Source organism: Salvia miltiorrhiza, chromosome 3 (assembly GCF_028751815.1).
Source record: "Salvia miltiorrhiza cultivar Shanhuang (shh) chromosome 3, IMPLAD_Smil_shh, whole genome shotgun sequence".
Classification (NCBI taxonomy): domain Eukaryota; kingdom Viridiplantae; phylum Streptophyta; class Magnoliopsida; order Lamiales; family Lamiaceae; genus Salvia; species Salvia miltiorrhiza.
In genome coordinates this window covers 13493371-13508238 of record NC_080389.1, presented here as the reverse complement: position 1 = coordinate 13508238, position 14868 = coordinate 13493371, and the positions used below count along the sequence as shown (strand labels likewise).

The 14868-nt window shown below is 36.3% G+C and overlaps 1 protein-coding gene and 1 long non-coding RNA gene across 2 annotated transcripts; one reads left to right on the top strand and one right to left on the bottom strand.

Annotated features, from left to right (window-relative positions):
* The first annotated feature begins 1699 nt into the window (after positions 1 to 1699).
* On the top strand, positions 1700 to 2602 carry LOC131018387 (putative FBD-associated F-box protein At5g56440). Its single transcript, XM_057947115.1, has one exon. It carries the CDS (start codon positions 1712 to 1714, stop codon positions 2600 to 2602), a length of 891 nt encoding a protein of 296 aa, XP_057803098.1. The 5' UTR covers positions 1700 to 1711.
* Positions 2603 to 7525: 4923 nt separating this feature from the next.
* Positions 7526 to 10464, bottom strand: LOC131017646 (uncharacterized). The gene is made up of 3 exons (XR_009099735.1): positions 10293 to 10464; positions 8373 to 8439; positions 7526 to 7769 (listed from the first exon to the last, which is right to left on the bottom strand). It is a non-coding gene; the product is annotated as an uncharacterized LOC131017646 (long non-coding RNA).
* Between the last annotated feature and the right edge of the window lie 4404 nt (positions 10465 to 14868).

The following is a 14868-nucleotide window of genomic DNA, read 5'->3' as shown; positions in this document are numbered from 1 at the left end:
AATATATATTCAAAAAATCTTGGGTACTGTGTAACCCTGTTGTACGGTACACCCGAGTGTACCCAAGATCACCTCATATATAATTTACTCATTTTTTGCTATTTCACATGACCTTTCGACAATTGCAATGAAAACACGAATAGAATAAATCACAAAATAAATATATCTGGATAATCAAATAAAATCATTTTTCTTTGAGTAGATTATGAATAAACTTGGATCATTGATTTGAATAAAAAATTGTACAATGATAATGAAGAACCGTATTTTTACAAAGAAACACAGATATATAAGTGAAATCCGTCAAAATACAAAGGCTGACAATATTAATTAAGATATCTGTAAGATATACGATGAAAAAGAATTAGATAAGATCATTAGTGGATACAGAATTATTACAAATTTATAAAAGATATGAATCTAATTGGATATACCGTAAATAACATAATGACAAAGAGGGGTGGACTACCATGAAAATACTCTTAAGTGTATAAAATATGAACAAAAATCCATCCGTCCATCTATCAAAAACCAACGCTCCAGATTTAAAATTAATCAAATTTACGGTTCGTAATATGTGCACTAATGATTCGTAACTAACACATTCAAAAGTGTAGAAAGGTAATAGAATGCAGTTGACTTTTCCATTAATTCTCTCTCCCTCTCTTCCGATTTTGATGCTATGAGATATGGAAAGATTTTTTTATTCAATTTCAAAAATGTTTATTTGTTACGAATTATAAGTTCTTACAAATTATGTGATTAATTATTGCAGCCTGCTCGTAAAAGGAAATTCAAGGAAATCGGCAGCTCGTTAGGTGTTATACTAATGCGTAACGTAACTAATAAAATTCGTAACATACAAATGTGTAACATTATTTAAAATTCATAACATATTTGTTTTGTTACAAAATACACATTATTGGGGTAAGAATTATACACATTTAAAATTCCTAACAAATTCATAAAAACTCGTACTAAATACCACTCAATATAACTCAAAAACAATTCGTAAATATTGTAGCCACTAGTCGTAAAAGGAAATCCAAGTAAATCGACAGCTCGTCAGGTGTTATACTAATGTGTAACGTAACTAATAAAATTCGTAACATACAAATGCGTAACATTATTTAAAATTCGTAACATATTTGTTTTGTTACGAATTATACATTATTGGGGTAAGAATTATACACATTTTTTTTGGCTATGAATGAATCCATAATTATTTGCTTCCGTTAATTTTATTGGCTTGATGATAAAGTCAGTGTGTTTGATATATGGAAATAAAGATTTGAACAAATCTACTAATTCAAAATTAGATTAAGCAATTACACGTTATCTTCTTATGAATTAAGCGTGAATATGTATAGATTAGATTAGGCAAATCTCAAGTCATTAGATCAAACAAGATTTAATGGACAAGATTTATCCATATTTTATACACTTACAAGTGTTTTTATTATAGCCCTCCCCATGACAAAGATTTGTTAACAAATATATTCGGATATGGAAAAAATTCTAATTATCAATTTAACCTTTACATAAATAAATAATGAGAAAAATCACAAAATATTTTAAACATAGGATTCATTAAATCTACGCATAAGAATGAATCTAAGATTTCACTGACTATATGTGATCTCACATATGTTACTACTTTATTTGCTTGTTCCTTTGAAATTTGGAGTCCTTCGCTCTTTCCTTCCTCGCAATGGCTTCCTCCCACTTTCCTCAGCTTCATGGTTCCGAACATAACGAGGTTTCCGATCACCTCGATCGACTGAGTGAGTTGCCCGATTCCTTAATCCTCTCGATTCTTTCGTTGTTGTCGTCGACGAGACATGTTGTTAGGACAACCGTTCTCTCCAAACGCTGGAAAGATCTGTGGACCACCGTCCCCCGCCTTGAGTTCAAAGACGAAAATCGAGAGTTTATTTGTGGGGTTCTTGAAAAATGGAGAGGTGCCCAGATTCAGAGATTTTGCCTCCTTTGTTATTGTGATGAGGTACCTCCTCATACTAGCAGCGATGTTGAATCGTGGCTGCTTTTTGCGATGGATAAGCAAGTGGAAGATCTACATATATATACCAATGATATCGCATACTGCCCACCTCAGAGTTTGTATTCATGCTCCTCCATTACAAAATTAGACCTTGAATATTGTTGGTTCGAAATCGAGGGGAGTGTGCAGTTGAATCAACTCAAGATGTTATCAATTCGGATTCCGCATTCCTTGTCGGCTGACGCCATAAACAAACTTCTCTTGGGCGCCCCTCGCTTGGAAGATATGACTTTGATTGATGTTGAGATTAATGGAAACTTCAACATCATATCTCGCAGTTTGAAGACGCTCATAATCCAAGACGCTCATATAAATGGAGAGCTCACGATTAGGGCGCCTAATCTCTTGACTTTAGAAATTCGCACATCCATTCATAATGGTGCTAGTTTTTTGTGCCATGTCCCATCTTTGACTAAGGCTTGTTTTCAAGCTCAACATTTGTATGGGTATGATCCGCCTCTCGAAACGTTTTATCAACTTTTAAGATGCATTTGCCATGTTAAGAAGGTTGGATTATCGGAGTTGAGCACTGAGGTTTGATTTCTTATTCGCATTAATACCATAAAGGAGTCGAATTGGACAAATCGTGCATATTCATATTCATCTCTTTTCATAGTATTTTCATTTTCTATGCAGTAGCTAGTGCAATTTTAACTTTCGTGTGGTATTTTCAATTAGTTAGCTATATTGTTGTGTTGTGTTAGTAACTTGAATTGGCGATCACCTCATGTTGTATTGTATCTGCAGTTTCTTCTCTCCATGAAGAAGAAAGATATGGTTGTTCAGTTTTCAAATGCTGAGGTTCTAAAACACACAGGCTTCCTCCGATATATTGGTCTTCTTGATTTCCTTGATCTTCTTGAGTTGTTTCCAAAGCTGAAGATGTTAAGTTTTCATCAAATAATATACAAGGTTTCTCTTTTATTATTTCACTTCGTTTTCCATAATTGATTAAAGCTCTTTTAAGTACTCCCTCCTTCCATTACGAATATCTCTCATTTTTGTTGTCTGCACGAGTTTGAGTTTTACTTAAATGATTGTTTGATGTGTTTTTAGCGGTTAAATAGTCCTACTATGCATAATAATGAGCTATTGAAATTGAATTATAAGAATGGAGCGTGCGTTAGGGTGGTTTTTATTAGTGTTTGTAACCGTCATATCTTAAAAAGAAAATTGATACACTCTTTGTGGACGTTCAATAAAGCAACAACGCTATGGTGTGTTTTCGAATTGGATTTTTGCTTAATTTGTACCCATTTCAAAATCTTCGATTATTTGAATTTCGAATAATTTGCACACTCTTAAATTGTGCCACACTCTTGGTCCTTGACGGAGGGAGTACTAATTAAGGAGTAGATATAGATTAGTCTTTTATCATACTAAATTAATTTATATTTTTCAGGATATTAATCCCATTGTTGTGAGCCTTGTGACGCCATTTCCCCGTCCCTCGCTGCTCCATCTAAATACAGTTGAGATTTCTTGGTTTGCAGAAGACCCCTCAATAATTCCATTTATAGAATTTATCTTGCAAAATGCTCCCTTGCTCCACAAGCTTGTGCTTTGTCTTTTACCGTTAAGTAAGCGTTTCCTAATGGTAGAAGAGAAGGTGCGAAGTATGCCAAGATCCTCCCCAACTGCTGAGGTTATTATAGTAAGGAATTAGCATTTGCTCTAATGTAGTTGTTTATTTTATTCTACTTGTTTCTCAGCTATGGTATGGAATGGTATGTTTTTAAGCAACATCACCCTGCTGATGTTCATACCATAACTAACTATTTTGATGCAGTTTGCCATGAATTAGTTTTCTATTTATCTGTACTTGATTGTGTTGGTGTCTCTATAAATGAGCAGCCCACACTTTAGCTCGTCTACCAAAAGCTGTTAATGATTCTAATTCTAGTTAATTATTCTAGTTTAATTGGTTTCCAGTTATAATAAGAGAACATTTTTCATACATAAGGCATAGGAAGCTTATGTATGTTTATAAAAGAGAGCATTTTTCATACATAAAGGCATTTTAAATTTTCACTAATAAACTTGAATCATTGATTTGAATAAAAACTTGTGCAATCATAATGAAGAACCGTGTTTTTTCAAAGAAACACAGATATATATATGTGAAATCTGTCAAAATACAGAGGCTGGCGATATTAATTAAGATATCGGTGATGGAAAAAAATAAGATAAGAGGAGAGAGAACTATAACAAACTTATGAATCTAATTGGATATACCATAAGTAAAATAATGACAAAGATTTGTTAACAAATATAATCGGTTATGGAAAAAATTCAAATTATCAATTTAACCTTTTTCTCTCAAAAACCAGAAAAAAAAAAAAAAAAAGTTATACCTTTTCAAAGGCCTATAATTTGGGTGTATTTTTCGTAATTCTTGTTGTTGGAGCAAACTCACGCCAACTCCTCTACAAGAGAATAAGAAGCAGGCTGAATATGCAGAAGCGCACCTCACGTTAACAAAGTAATCCGTCAATTGCGTGCACTCACAGAAGACGAGATCGGAGACGCTTTATTAAGAGAAGACAAAGCAAAAGTATCTTGAGCAATCTCGGAAGAGTGTTGCAGCCGCTCTTTTCTCTCCGAGGCAGTAGACGGAAATTATTTGTATTTGATGAGAAGAGACTAAGGGGGGTGTATTCGTTGTGGAATTTGATGGATTTCTATGGATTTTAAAAGTCTGGGTGTATTCGTTCAAGACTTTTAAAAGTCTGCAGAAATCTGGGTGAATTCGTTCAAGACTTTTAAAAGCTCATATAAATCTAGGTGTATTCGTTTCAGACTTTTTAAAATCCATACAAATCTAGGTGTATTCGTTATTCCATTGACTTAAAATCCGGAATGACTTTCATGGATTTCATCCAAAAAATACACACGACGAAATCCGGCCAAGAACCACGATAATTGAAATTCATGAAGTTTTAAGCGAGCGCTGAGTTCCAGCGCCCGCGGCCAAGAAGCCAGCGAGCGCCGGAACTCAGCACTCGTTGAGAAAGTCCAGCGCGCGCTGGGTTTGAGCGGGCGCTGGGTTCCCAGCGGCCGCTGGGTTGCCACGGCCGCTGGGCCCAGGCAACCCAGCCCACCCACGCTTTTTAAATACACCTCTTCGGTTTTTTTCCCCTCATTCCACAGACGCCTACAACAGACTTCAAAAAGAAGATAAGTTTAGGGTTCTATATTAGCTTTTAGCCAAATATTTTTTCATAAATTTTATATCTTCATATTATTTTAATTATGCAATTTTTCTATAGCATGAATCGTGTACCTTTATAAATTGTTAGCAACTGTATGCTTTGTTTCTATTGCATGTGAGTTGATTTCAGTTTTTTGTTGATGTTTTTTATTTTTTATTTTTATTCATTGATATAGTACTGTATCTGTATTTATTTTCGGTGTCTAGTAATATTATTATGGGAGACTCTCAACCACAAGATTTATAAAAAAGGGCAGTGTATGAAGCATGGACAAAGGAACAAAGTGATGCCTTATTAGATATTCAGGTTGAGTCTGCACATAGGGGATGGCGCGATAATAGTGGTTTATTTAGCAAAGCCACAGTAGAGGAAAGGATATTGCCTGTTCTGAATGAAAAAATTAGGTGCAATAAAAATTATAATCACTACCAAAGTCGTATCAAATGGTTTAAGAGCCGTTGGAATGCTTATTCAACACTCTTGAAGTTTAACTCTGATTTTGGCTATGACAACAACACTAAAAAATTCACGGCCCCAGATGAAGTATGGGATGCGTATATAGAGGTAAATTTGTTATCAATTATTTTTTAAACACAATATTATTTAAATAATATAGTTAATTAATAATTTTCTTATTTATTATTTTAGGCTCACCCAAAAGATGCATACTTACGCACTGGGAGTTTTTCGAATTTTGAAGACTTGGGGCTTGCTGTTGAGAACGGTGTGGCTGTAGGAAGAAATGCAATTGGAGTGGGCAGTGCTACTGATGCTAGGACAATAGGAGTTGATGAAAGTAGAGGTCTGCTCATAGAGGAGTTGAATTACGATGCTGATAATGAGGCGTTTGTAGTACTGGGTCAAGATGATCCACCGTTATCCGGCTCCAAATCACCTTTGGAGTCCACTGAAGTGCCTGTGGAGTCTACTTAGAGAAGAGCTCCCGCCAAAAGAAGCAGAGGCCAGTTTGAGACAAATTCAGGCCACACTGAAAATAGTTCGCATCAGGAGCTCATGGTAGAAATTAAAAAAATCACTAGCACAATGGATCGAGTTGAAAGCCTCTTCGTGAAAAGAGATACTATGCTGGAGGAAAAAGAAAAAAGTTATACAACTTGGGATGCTATCAAAGAAATTCCTGATTTGAGTGACGATGCCCGCATGACAGCATTTGATCACACTACTAGAAAAACTCTCATAGATGACGCTTTTTAAGCGTCATCTATGTGCATCCGCAAGTGTCAAAAATAGACATGTCATCTATACCCTCTGAATAAGATGACGCTTAAGAAGCATCATCTATGCGCTCATAGATGACGCTTTTATAGTATAGATGACACTTAAAAAGCGTCATCTATGAGCGTATAAATGAAAAAAGTGTCATATATATGATAAATACATGACACTTGTTGTTTTGATAGATGACGCTTTAAGCATCATCTAAGATATAAATAGATGACGCTTTTTTATGTTTTAGATGACAATTTTTCACCGTCATCTATTATTTTCAAATTTTAATTTTTTTTATTTCCTATTCTAAATTTTGAAATATAGTAAATGTAACATTTCAACACAAAATTCAAATCCTCAATAACATATCCATACATTAATTATCCAACATTAACATTCTTACATCCATATTATAGCACAATATCCTAAAAGCTTGGGTTAATGTTTGAATCCACTCTAAACTAATACAAACAAAAAACGCTCGAAATAGTAGCCGTTGGAACATCATATCCAAAACTAACGAAGGTCTTCATAAACCAATATTGTCCTTTCACTTGTCAATCTACAAAGCAAAATAGTTTAAATAGTTATATGCATTATTTAGATATTATAATAGTGAGATATAAATATTATGAATTATTTCACAAACCTCACGGATCACACAAGAAGCCCAATCCTCACGAACCTCGTCAATCTCACATTGAGAATACTCAGATTTATGAAACTGGAACAACATAAGTGCAAAACATTGTATTTAGTAATTATAATAAACGTTAGCAACAAATAAAATGCATTTTTGTTACCAGTTTAGTCAAAGAAATGGAGTCATCACTTTCGCCTTTACTATCTCCTTCATAAACCTCATCACATAATGTCACAGCCCGCCCTAACTAGGGATAGTTAGGCCGAGTGATCCACGACTAGGGATGGGGTTAAAGAAGAAGGGGAAGAAAAGGGGCGTTATTTATAGCCGTAAAACTTACTCATCTTAATAAAACTCGTCATTTTTATTCATTAATACTCAATTGAAAACAGTCTATGAAAGACAGCATAAAACTTAATTAATATCATTAATCAAGTTATACATCATATGCAACCATTCTCTTAAGACTCAAAGTATGACATAACATACTATAACATCAACAACATCTTGCAGCGGAAAGTAGCTAGACATATGTATGAAGACATATTCTAGACAGGTTAACTATTTATTAACAACTCTGGAGACTCCGCTCATTGCAGCACCATCATCACATCAGCTCAACCTGCACATTTAGAAAACATATGCAGGGCTGAGTACAAAAGCACTCAGTGGGCACGTATGCCTAGGTATAAAAATACATGCTTCAAAACTATAAATTGTCATGCCATCATAATCAGTACAGCAAGGGAGATTTTCGCTAAAAAGGCCCAAGCTTACTAAGTTCATTTGTGATTCTTAAAGTTCGTCTGATCAGACTAAGTTCTTTTGTAATCTATCATATCTGAAACTGTGTGCCGGAGAGGTGGCCACCTCTCACGGTCACTTGACCGGCCAACCCGCTAGATGACTCACGGTCACTGGTGTACACTAGCCCTGGCAGGATAGCTATCAACTGCTCAGGACCCGAATTCGATTGCATCATTGGCAAAGCCAAAGCAGATAGATATCATACTAAAATTTAAACATTTTATGGCAAGACAACAGTTGTAATATTTTCCAGTTCAAAGATTTGTAACGAAATAACTTGTTCAAAGGTAGCATTAAACTCGTTTGATAGATATATAAAACTGAAATTAATAGTTAAATCATCTCATGCATTCATTCGTATAAGAGGCCTACGACACGCAGGGGATCTCTATATACGTATAGTAAAAGTAATGCCCACCTCGTTGTGTCTCTGTATCAATGAGTAACGTCACTCTCTCCCTCAAGTCGTTACTTCCCAAAAGGACCTTCATCGTTATGAAGAATTGGTGAGAAGTTATAAAAGAAACCTCGATTAATAATCTAATTTCTTTTATGAAACATTAGTATCTCTAATGTTCATCTCTCTTGATTGTTAATCAATATAACAATTATTATCTCTCGTCATTACTCATTAATTATAACATCCTTATGTTATAATTAGCAGCGCTTCAATTAAAAGAAATATTTAACACATCGAAAAGTCCACTTTCTTAGCAGATCTATTCGCTCTCATCTCGTCTAATTAACCAATTAGAAAGTTAAACTTTCCATTAGGCATGTATTTGAGTCACGGGTCAACAAGAATCGACTATGCTCAAATTCTAATTTCACTAAAAATTTCGGCATGACCTATTCATATATCATGTCAGCCACGAGATTTCAACGCGTGAATCTCACTACGTGAACTCGTCTCTCGACTCAAAACTTAACATCTTGACATCTTTTCAACGCAACCCAAACAATTCAAAATCATCAAAACTCTTTATCAGTAAACTATCATTTATACTCGACACCAATTGTTCGAGTGTCAGATACCAACATTTATGTGCGTTAATCATAACTCTCACAACTCACACCATTTAGTCATATCGTATCATCCATCAAAACAAATATAATCAAGTTATTTTCTAGAAAGTTTTGCTGTTTTTGTGTCATCTTTAAAACTTCATAACAACCAACTCAATCATCATAAACTCTCATACCAATTGATCTCAAAAACTTCATGAAGTGTAGTTCACTCTAAAAATGGTAGTTAACCAAAAAGGTTAAAGGTTTTTGGAGATATTGCTCTTTTAGTGCAGGCTGTCAAAGATTGACAGTTTCTGCCAATTTTGTTTAGGCCATTAGAAACCAAGGCAAACCTTAATAAAATTCCATCAAATTTAATCATCCAAAACTAAAGGTATCCTTGAAGATTTGGTTAAAATTTCACAAGAGAAAACGTTCATATGATCTGCCAAATAAACAATGAAACTCATACACTTTTACTGTTGGACAAATATGACAGCAGAACAGGGCATTTTTGAAATAATAAACTGCTCTGTTTCAGAGGTCATAAAAATCAAAATCTTATGTTTTTAGAAAAGTATTGAAGTCTAGTTTCGTTTAAAAAAAACGGTGATGCAAAATCCTTCATGGATTAATAGATATAAACGTTTTTGTGAAGTCTACCAATAGTTGACAGAATCTGTCAAGGATTTTTCAAAATATCTTTAAAATAGCAAACATCATCCAAAAGACATGAAATTTTGCAGCAACGAAATACACATATCATAGATAAACATACTAAAATTTCAGAGCCATCAAGCAATGAAAACTCATCGAAACATAAGCTTGAAACTGCTGTAAAATTTTGACAGAATTCCAGTTTTAATTTCGTTCAACAATTATCATCCATAAATTGTAAATCAATTAGCATGCTCATGTGATATCGTAGAACACATATACGCAATAATATTCATTATGCAACGTCTCAAACTTCACGAATTTAAATAATCATACTCTAAAAATTTATACAATTTTCGTGCTTGGAAAAATACGAATTTAATATATATCGATTCTAGCATACCCCTAAGCACAAATATCAAGTCAAAACGATCAAACAAAAATCGAAAGACAAGCTAATATGTGAAAAACGGGGCTGCCCTCATGGGTTTCATAGCTACGGTTCGTTCCGTTCTTACTCCCTTCATTAAACATGCTCAACATCTACCCAAGAACAACATACTAAAATTTCACGACGATCCAACGTCGTTTCAAAATAAAGTCGAGAATCGACGTTTTTCGACGTCGACGAAAATCGAAAAGAAAACCATCAAAACGTAGGTAGAGATCTTACCTACTTAGATACGTGATCGAAAAGATGATCGGCGCTCGTCTCGGTGCTCAAATCGGAGCTCAAAAGCTCAAACTTCTCAACAATGGTGTTTGCGTGAATTCTAGTGTGTGTTTTGGGTGTTTGTGTGTGTGCTGCGTGAGTTGTGTGTGTGGCTGCGTGAGTTAAGTGAGGGGAAAGGGGTTTGGGGGGTGGTCAAGGGTAGGGTAGGTAGATATTTAGCCGTTAAATATCTCGTCTCGTCTCGTCTCGTCTCGTTTTAACGACTAACTACCCATACTCTTCGTTACTCGCCCTCTCAACCTCTACTCACTTTCATTACACTCGTAATTCTATATAAATATAGAAAATACAAGCTCGTTCTCGAAATTCTGATAAACGAGATCTACACGTTTATCGAGAAATCCCGATTCACTATTCACTCGTCGTAAAAAAAAAAATAAAAACTTTCATTATTGGACTCGTATCGAAAAACTAAGAATATTTCTCGACGACGTGCACATAAGATTTTGAAAGTCGACAAAAAGACGAAATAGCAGTATTTTACTATTCATCGTCAAAAAGTCAAAATTTTCAAAAACGTCTTAACGGACTCAGATCTCACTTCCGAGTTCACCGTTCTCATTCAAATAATTATCTCGAATTATTCGAATACTCAAACTCAATTTCGGATATAAAATCTCACATCATCCAAACATCATCAAAAGAACATCTCAACATCTTAAAAATAACAAGGGAACTTCATATAACTCCTCATCTCTTTACAAAGTAAATCAAACAAGGGATCTATACCCTAATTACTCAAACTTAAGCAATTAAACACGTCATCAAAAGCCCGGGTGTTACATACCCTCCCCCTTAAAATAAATTTCGTCCCGAAATTTGTACCTCCTGTAAATGTTTCGGATACTTCTCTCACATCTTATCCTCAAGCTCTCTTTCCACTTCTTTCTAACTATCATATCTCCATTGAACCTTATCCAATGCAATCGACTTATTACTCAATTGCCAAATTTTATGATTAAGCATCATCTGAGGTCTCTCTTCATAACTCAAGTCTGGTTCTAAGATCATTTCTTCTTAGTAAACCACATGGTTTGGATCGAAAATATATATCCTCTCAATTGTGACACATGAATCACGTTATGCACATTTCCAAAGCTAGGTGGCAAAGCCAACCTGTACGCTATTGGACCTATCTTTTGCAATATCTCGTAAGGACTTATAACTCTGGGTCTACGCTGTCCTTTAACTCCGAATCTATTCATCCCATTTGAGGGTGAAACCTTCAAGAAAACTTCGTCTCCTATCTCAAAACTTTGTCTCACATCTTATAGGCAAACTCAATTAGTGGCAACACATTCTCCCGATGTACTCCTCTATCAAGGATAGTAGTTCTTATCATATCTTCTATCGTCTGCTATGCTAAAATTCATCCTTGTACCCAACTCTTTCTGTAAACTCATCCAAAAACGTGATGTAAATTTTGGATCTCTCTCTGAGGTGATCTTACATCGGTACTCAAAACAATCTTATAATCTCACGAACGTACAATTGTGCTAACTTATCTGGTCCATACGCGATTAGGATCGGTATGAAATGTGCAGATTTTGTTAGTCGATCTACAATCACCCAAATTGTTGTATTTCCTCTTTGACTTTTTTCGGTAAAGCTATCACAAAATCCATCGCTATATGATCCCATTTCCACTCGGGAATCTCCAACGGTTTTAACTTCCCATAGGGTCGTTGGTGTAATGCTTTCACTTGCTGACAAGCTAAGCATCGCTCTACAAACGAAGCTATGTCTCGTTTCATTCCGTTCTACAAAAATCTCTTTTTTCACAACCTGATAAATCTTTGTGCCTCCTGGGTGGGCAGTGTAAGGCGTGTCATGAGTCTCACTCATGATCGTATTCTTAAGTTCATCATCGCGGTGAATGCATATTCTCCCCTCAAATAAGATAGCATTGTCTGATGTTTTTTTGTAACTCTTGAGATCTCCTGCTCTTATCCTTTCTCGTAACTTGTTCATTGTCTCATCTTTCCTTGTGCTTCAATCACCATTTTCCTCAAACTAGGCATCGTCGCAACAATACTCGATATCGTCACCGGTGGTTTTATCATCTCTATCCTCATCTTGTCAAAGTCCTTTATAAGCTCATCCTCTCTCATGAGAAGACATCCTAACTTTGACGAGACCTTTCGGCTCAATGCATCGGCTTCTACATTGGCCTTGCCGGGGTGATAATTAATGTCGCAGTCAACATCCTTTACTAATTCGAGCCATCTCCTTTGCCTCATGTTAATATCCTTATGCTCGAAAAAGTATTTCAAAGTTTTGTGGTCCGTGAAAATCTCACATCTAACTCCGTAGAGATGATGTCTCCAAATTTTCAGGGCATGCACAACGGCTGCAAGCTCTAAATCATGCGTTGGATAATTTATCTCGTGGGGTCTAAGTTGTCGTGATGCATAGACTATAACTCTCCCTTCTTGCATCAAAACACATCCTAGCCCATTCTTTGACGCATCTGCGTAGATGGTATACTCTTTATCCATTTCTAGGACTATCAGCACTGGTGCTGTAGTCAATTTCCTTTAAGCTCTTATAAACTCTCTTCACACTCCTCTTTACAATTGTACTTAGCTTCTTTTCTAAGTAATTGTGTCATCGGTCTTGTTATCGTGGAAAATCCTTCAATAAACCTCTGATAGTATCCTGCTAAGCCTAAAAAGCTGCGAATCTCGTTAGGCGTAGTTGGTGATCTCCACTCATGTACAGCTTGTACCTTGGCAGGGTCAACTTTAATTCCTTCGGATGATACAATATGTCCTAGAAAAGTTACTTCGTTCAACCAAAACTCGCACTTGGTGAATTTGGCGAAAAGCTTCTCAACTCTTAGCGTTTCCAACATCGTTCTCAAATGTTTTGGCGCTCCTGCTCATTCTTCGAATAGATGAGATTATCATCTATGAAAACTAGGACAAATTTATCCATTTATTGATGAAAACTCGATTCATGTGATCCATGAAAACTACTGGTGCCTTCGTCAAACCGAATGGCATAACTATGAACTCATAGTGCTCATACCTCATTTGAAAGGCTGTCTTAGGTATATCCTTTTGTCAAAATTTCAACTGGTGATAATCTGATCTCAAGTCAACTTTCAAGAAAAAGCTCGCTCCTCGTAATTGATCAAACAAGTCATCTATCCTCAATTTATTCAGTTCTCGATACTCTTTGTACCTTCTCAACGTGTCATCCTTTCTTTTGACAAAAAGGACTGGTGCTCCCCACGGGGATACACTAGGTCTAATAAAACCTAACTCTAGCAGTTCTTGTAGCTGAATCTTCAGCTCTTGTAGCTCCTTAGGCGACATTCTATAGGGTGCCTTCGACACTGGTGCTGATCCAGGTTCTAGGTCGATAGTGAACTCCAACTGTCTTGTTGGTGGCAATCCTGGTAAGACCTCGGAAAATACATCTCTATATTCCCTTACCACTGCTACATCCTCAAAGTTTTTTTTTTTTTTTTTACTTGATTCTCCTTCATCATTCAAGTAAACTAGGTAAGCTTGTGCTCCTTTCTTCTTTACCAATTTCGACGCCTGAAGTGCCGAAATGATTGGAATTCTCTTCTTTCTATCAATGTCGTGAAAACATGTCTGTTCCTTCCCAGGTGGTTGGAAAGTTATCTGTCTCTTCTTACAATCAATTGGGGCAAAGTTCTCTGCTAACCAGTCCATCCTTAGAATAATGTCTACGTTCCACATAGGCATTAAGTGCAAGGTTCTTGCTTTCATCTTTAGTGATCCTAACTCAAGCTCTAAGCTAGAAATCATGTAAGAAACTGTAGTAACTCTTCCTACAGGAGTGATTACTCTCAACTCGGGACTAGCTTGTTTTGGTTCGAGTTTGAAGGTAACATGCTTCAAACAATTAAAGAATGCGAGGTTCCTGTATTAAACAATATTCTAACTGGTGCATCCAATAACCTGCCCATACCTTTCAGGTTTCCCTGATTTTTCTCTCGGGCTGCTTCCGATTTAGCGCAAAGGCTCTCTGATGCTGTGGCGGCTGTGGAAGTTGTTGTTGCTGCTGCTGCTGTTTCTGTTTCTGTGGACATTGCGGTTGACGCTGCTGTTGCGGCGGTTAGGGATATCCCATGATGGCGCTCACGGGTTGAGCCGAATTCTAATTGGGCTTCCCTCCCACTATTTCTTGTTGTCTACCCGGGCAGTGTGACGAGTAGTGACCAGCTTGTCCATAGTTGAAGCAACTATTAGCCCCAGCTTCGCAAACCCCCAAGTGCATCTTGTTGCACTTGGCGCACGACGACGTCCTCTGTTGTCCTGATGACTGTCCAAGATATTGTTGTTGATGGACATGTCCTTTCCACGGCTTTTTGTTGCCATGTGCTTTGTCTTCCCACTTTCTCTTTCCATTACGTCCTTGAGGTACAGTCTGTTGTCCTCAAGGTGTTTTTATCTGAGTCAACGGCAGTGCGGGTGACTGCAGTACTTTCTCTGGCTGTGAAGCCAACTCCATATCCAAAGGCTCGATTCAAAACCTCGGT

Coding starts and splice junctions, on each gene's coding strand:
- LOC131018387 (XM_057947115.1), top strand. CDS start 1,712: ATGGCTTCCTCCCACTTTCCTCAGCTTCATGGTTCCGAACATAACGAG.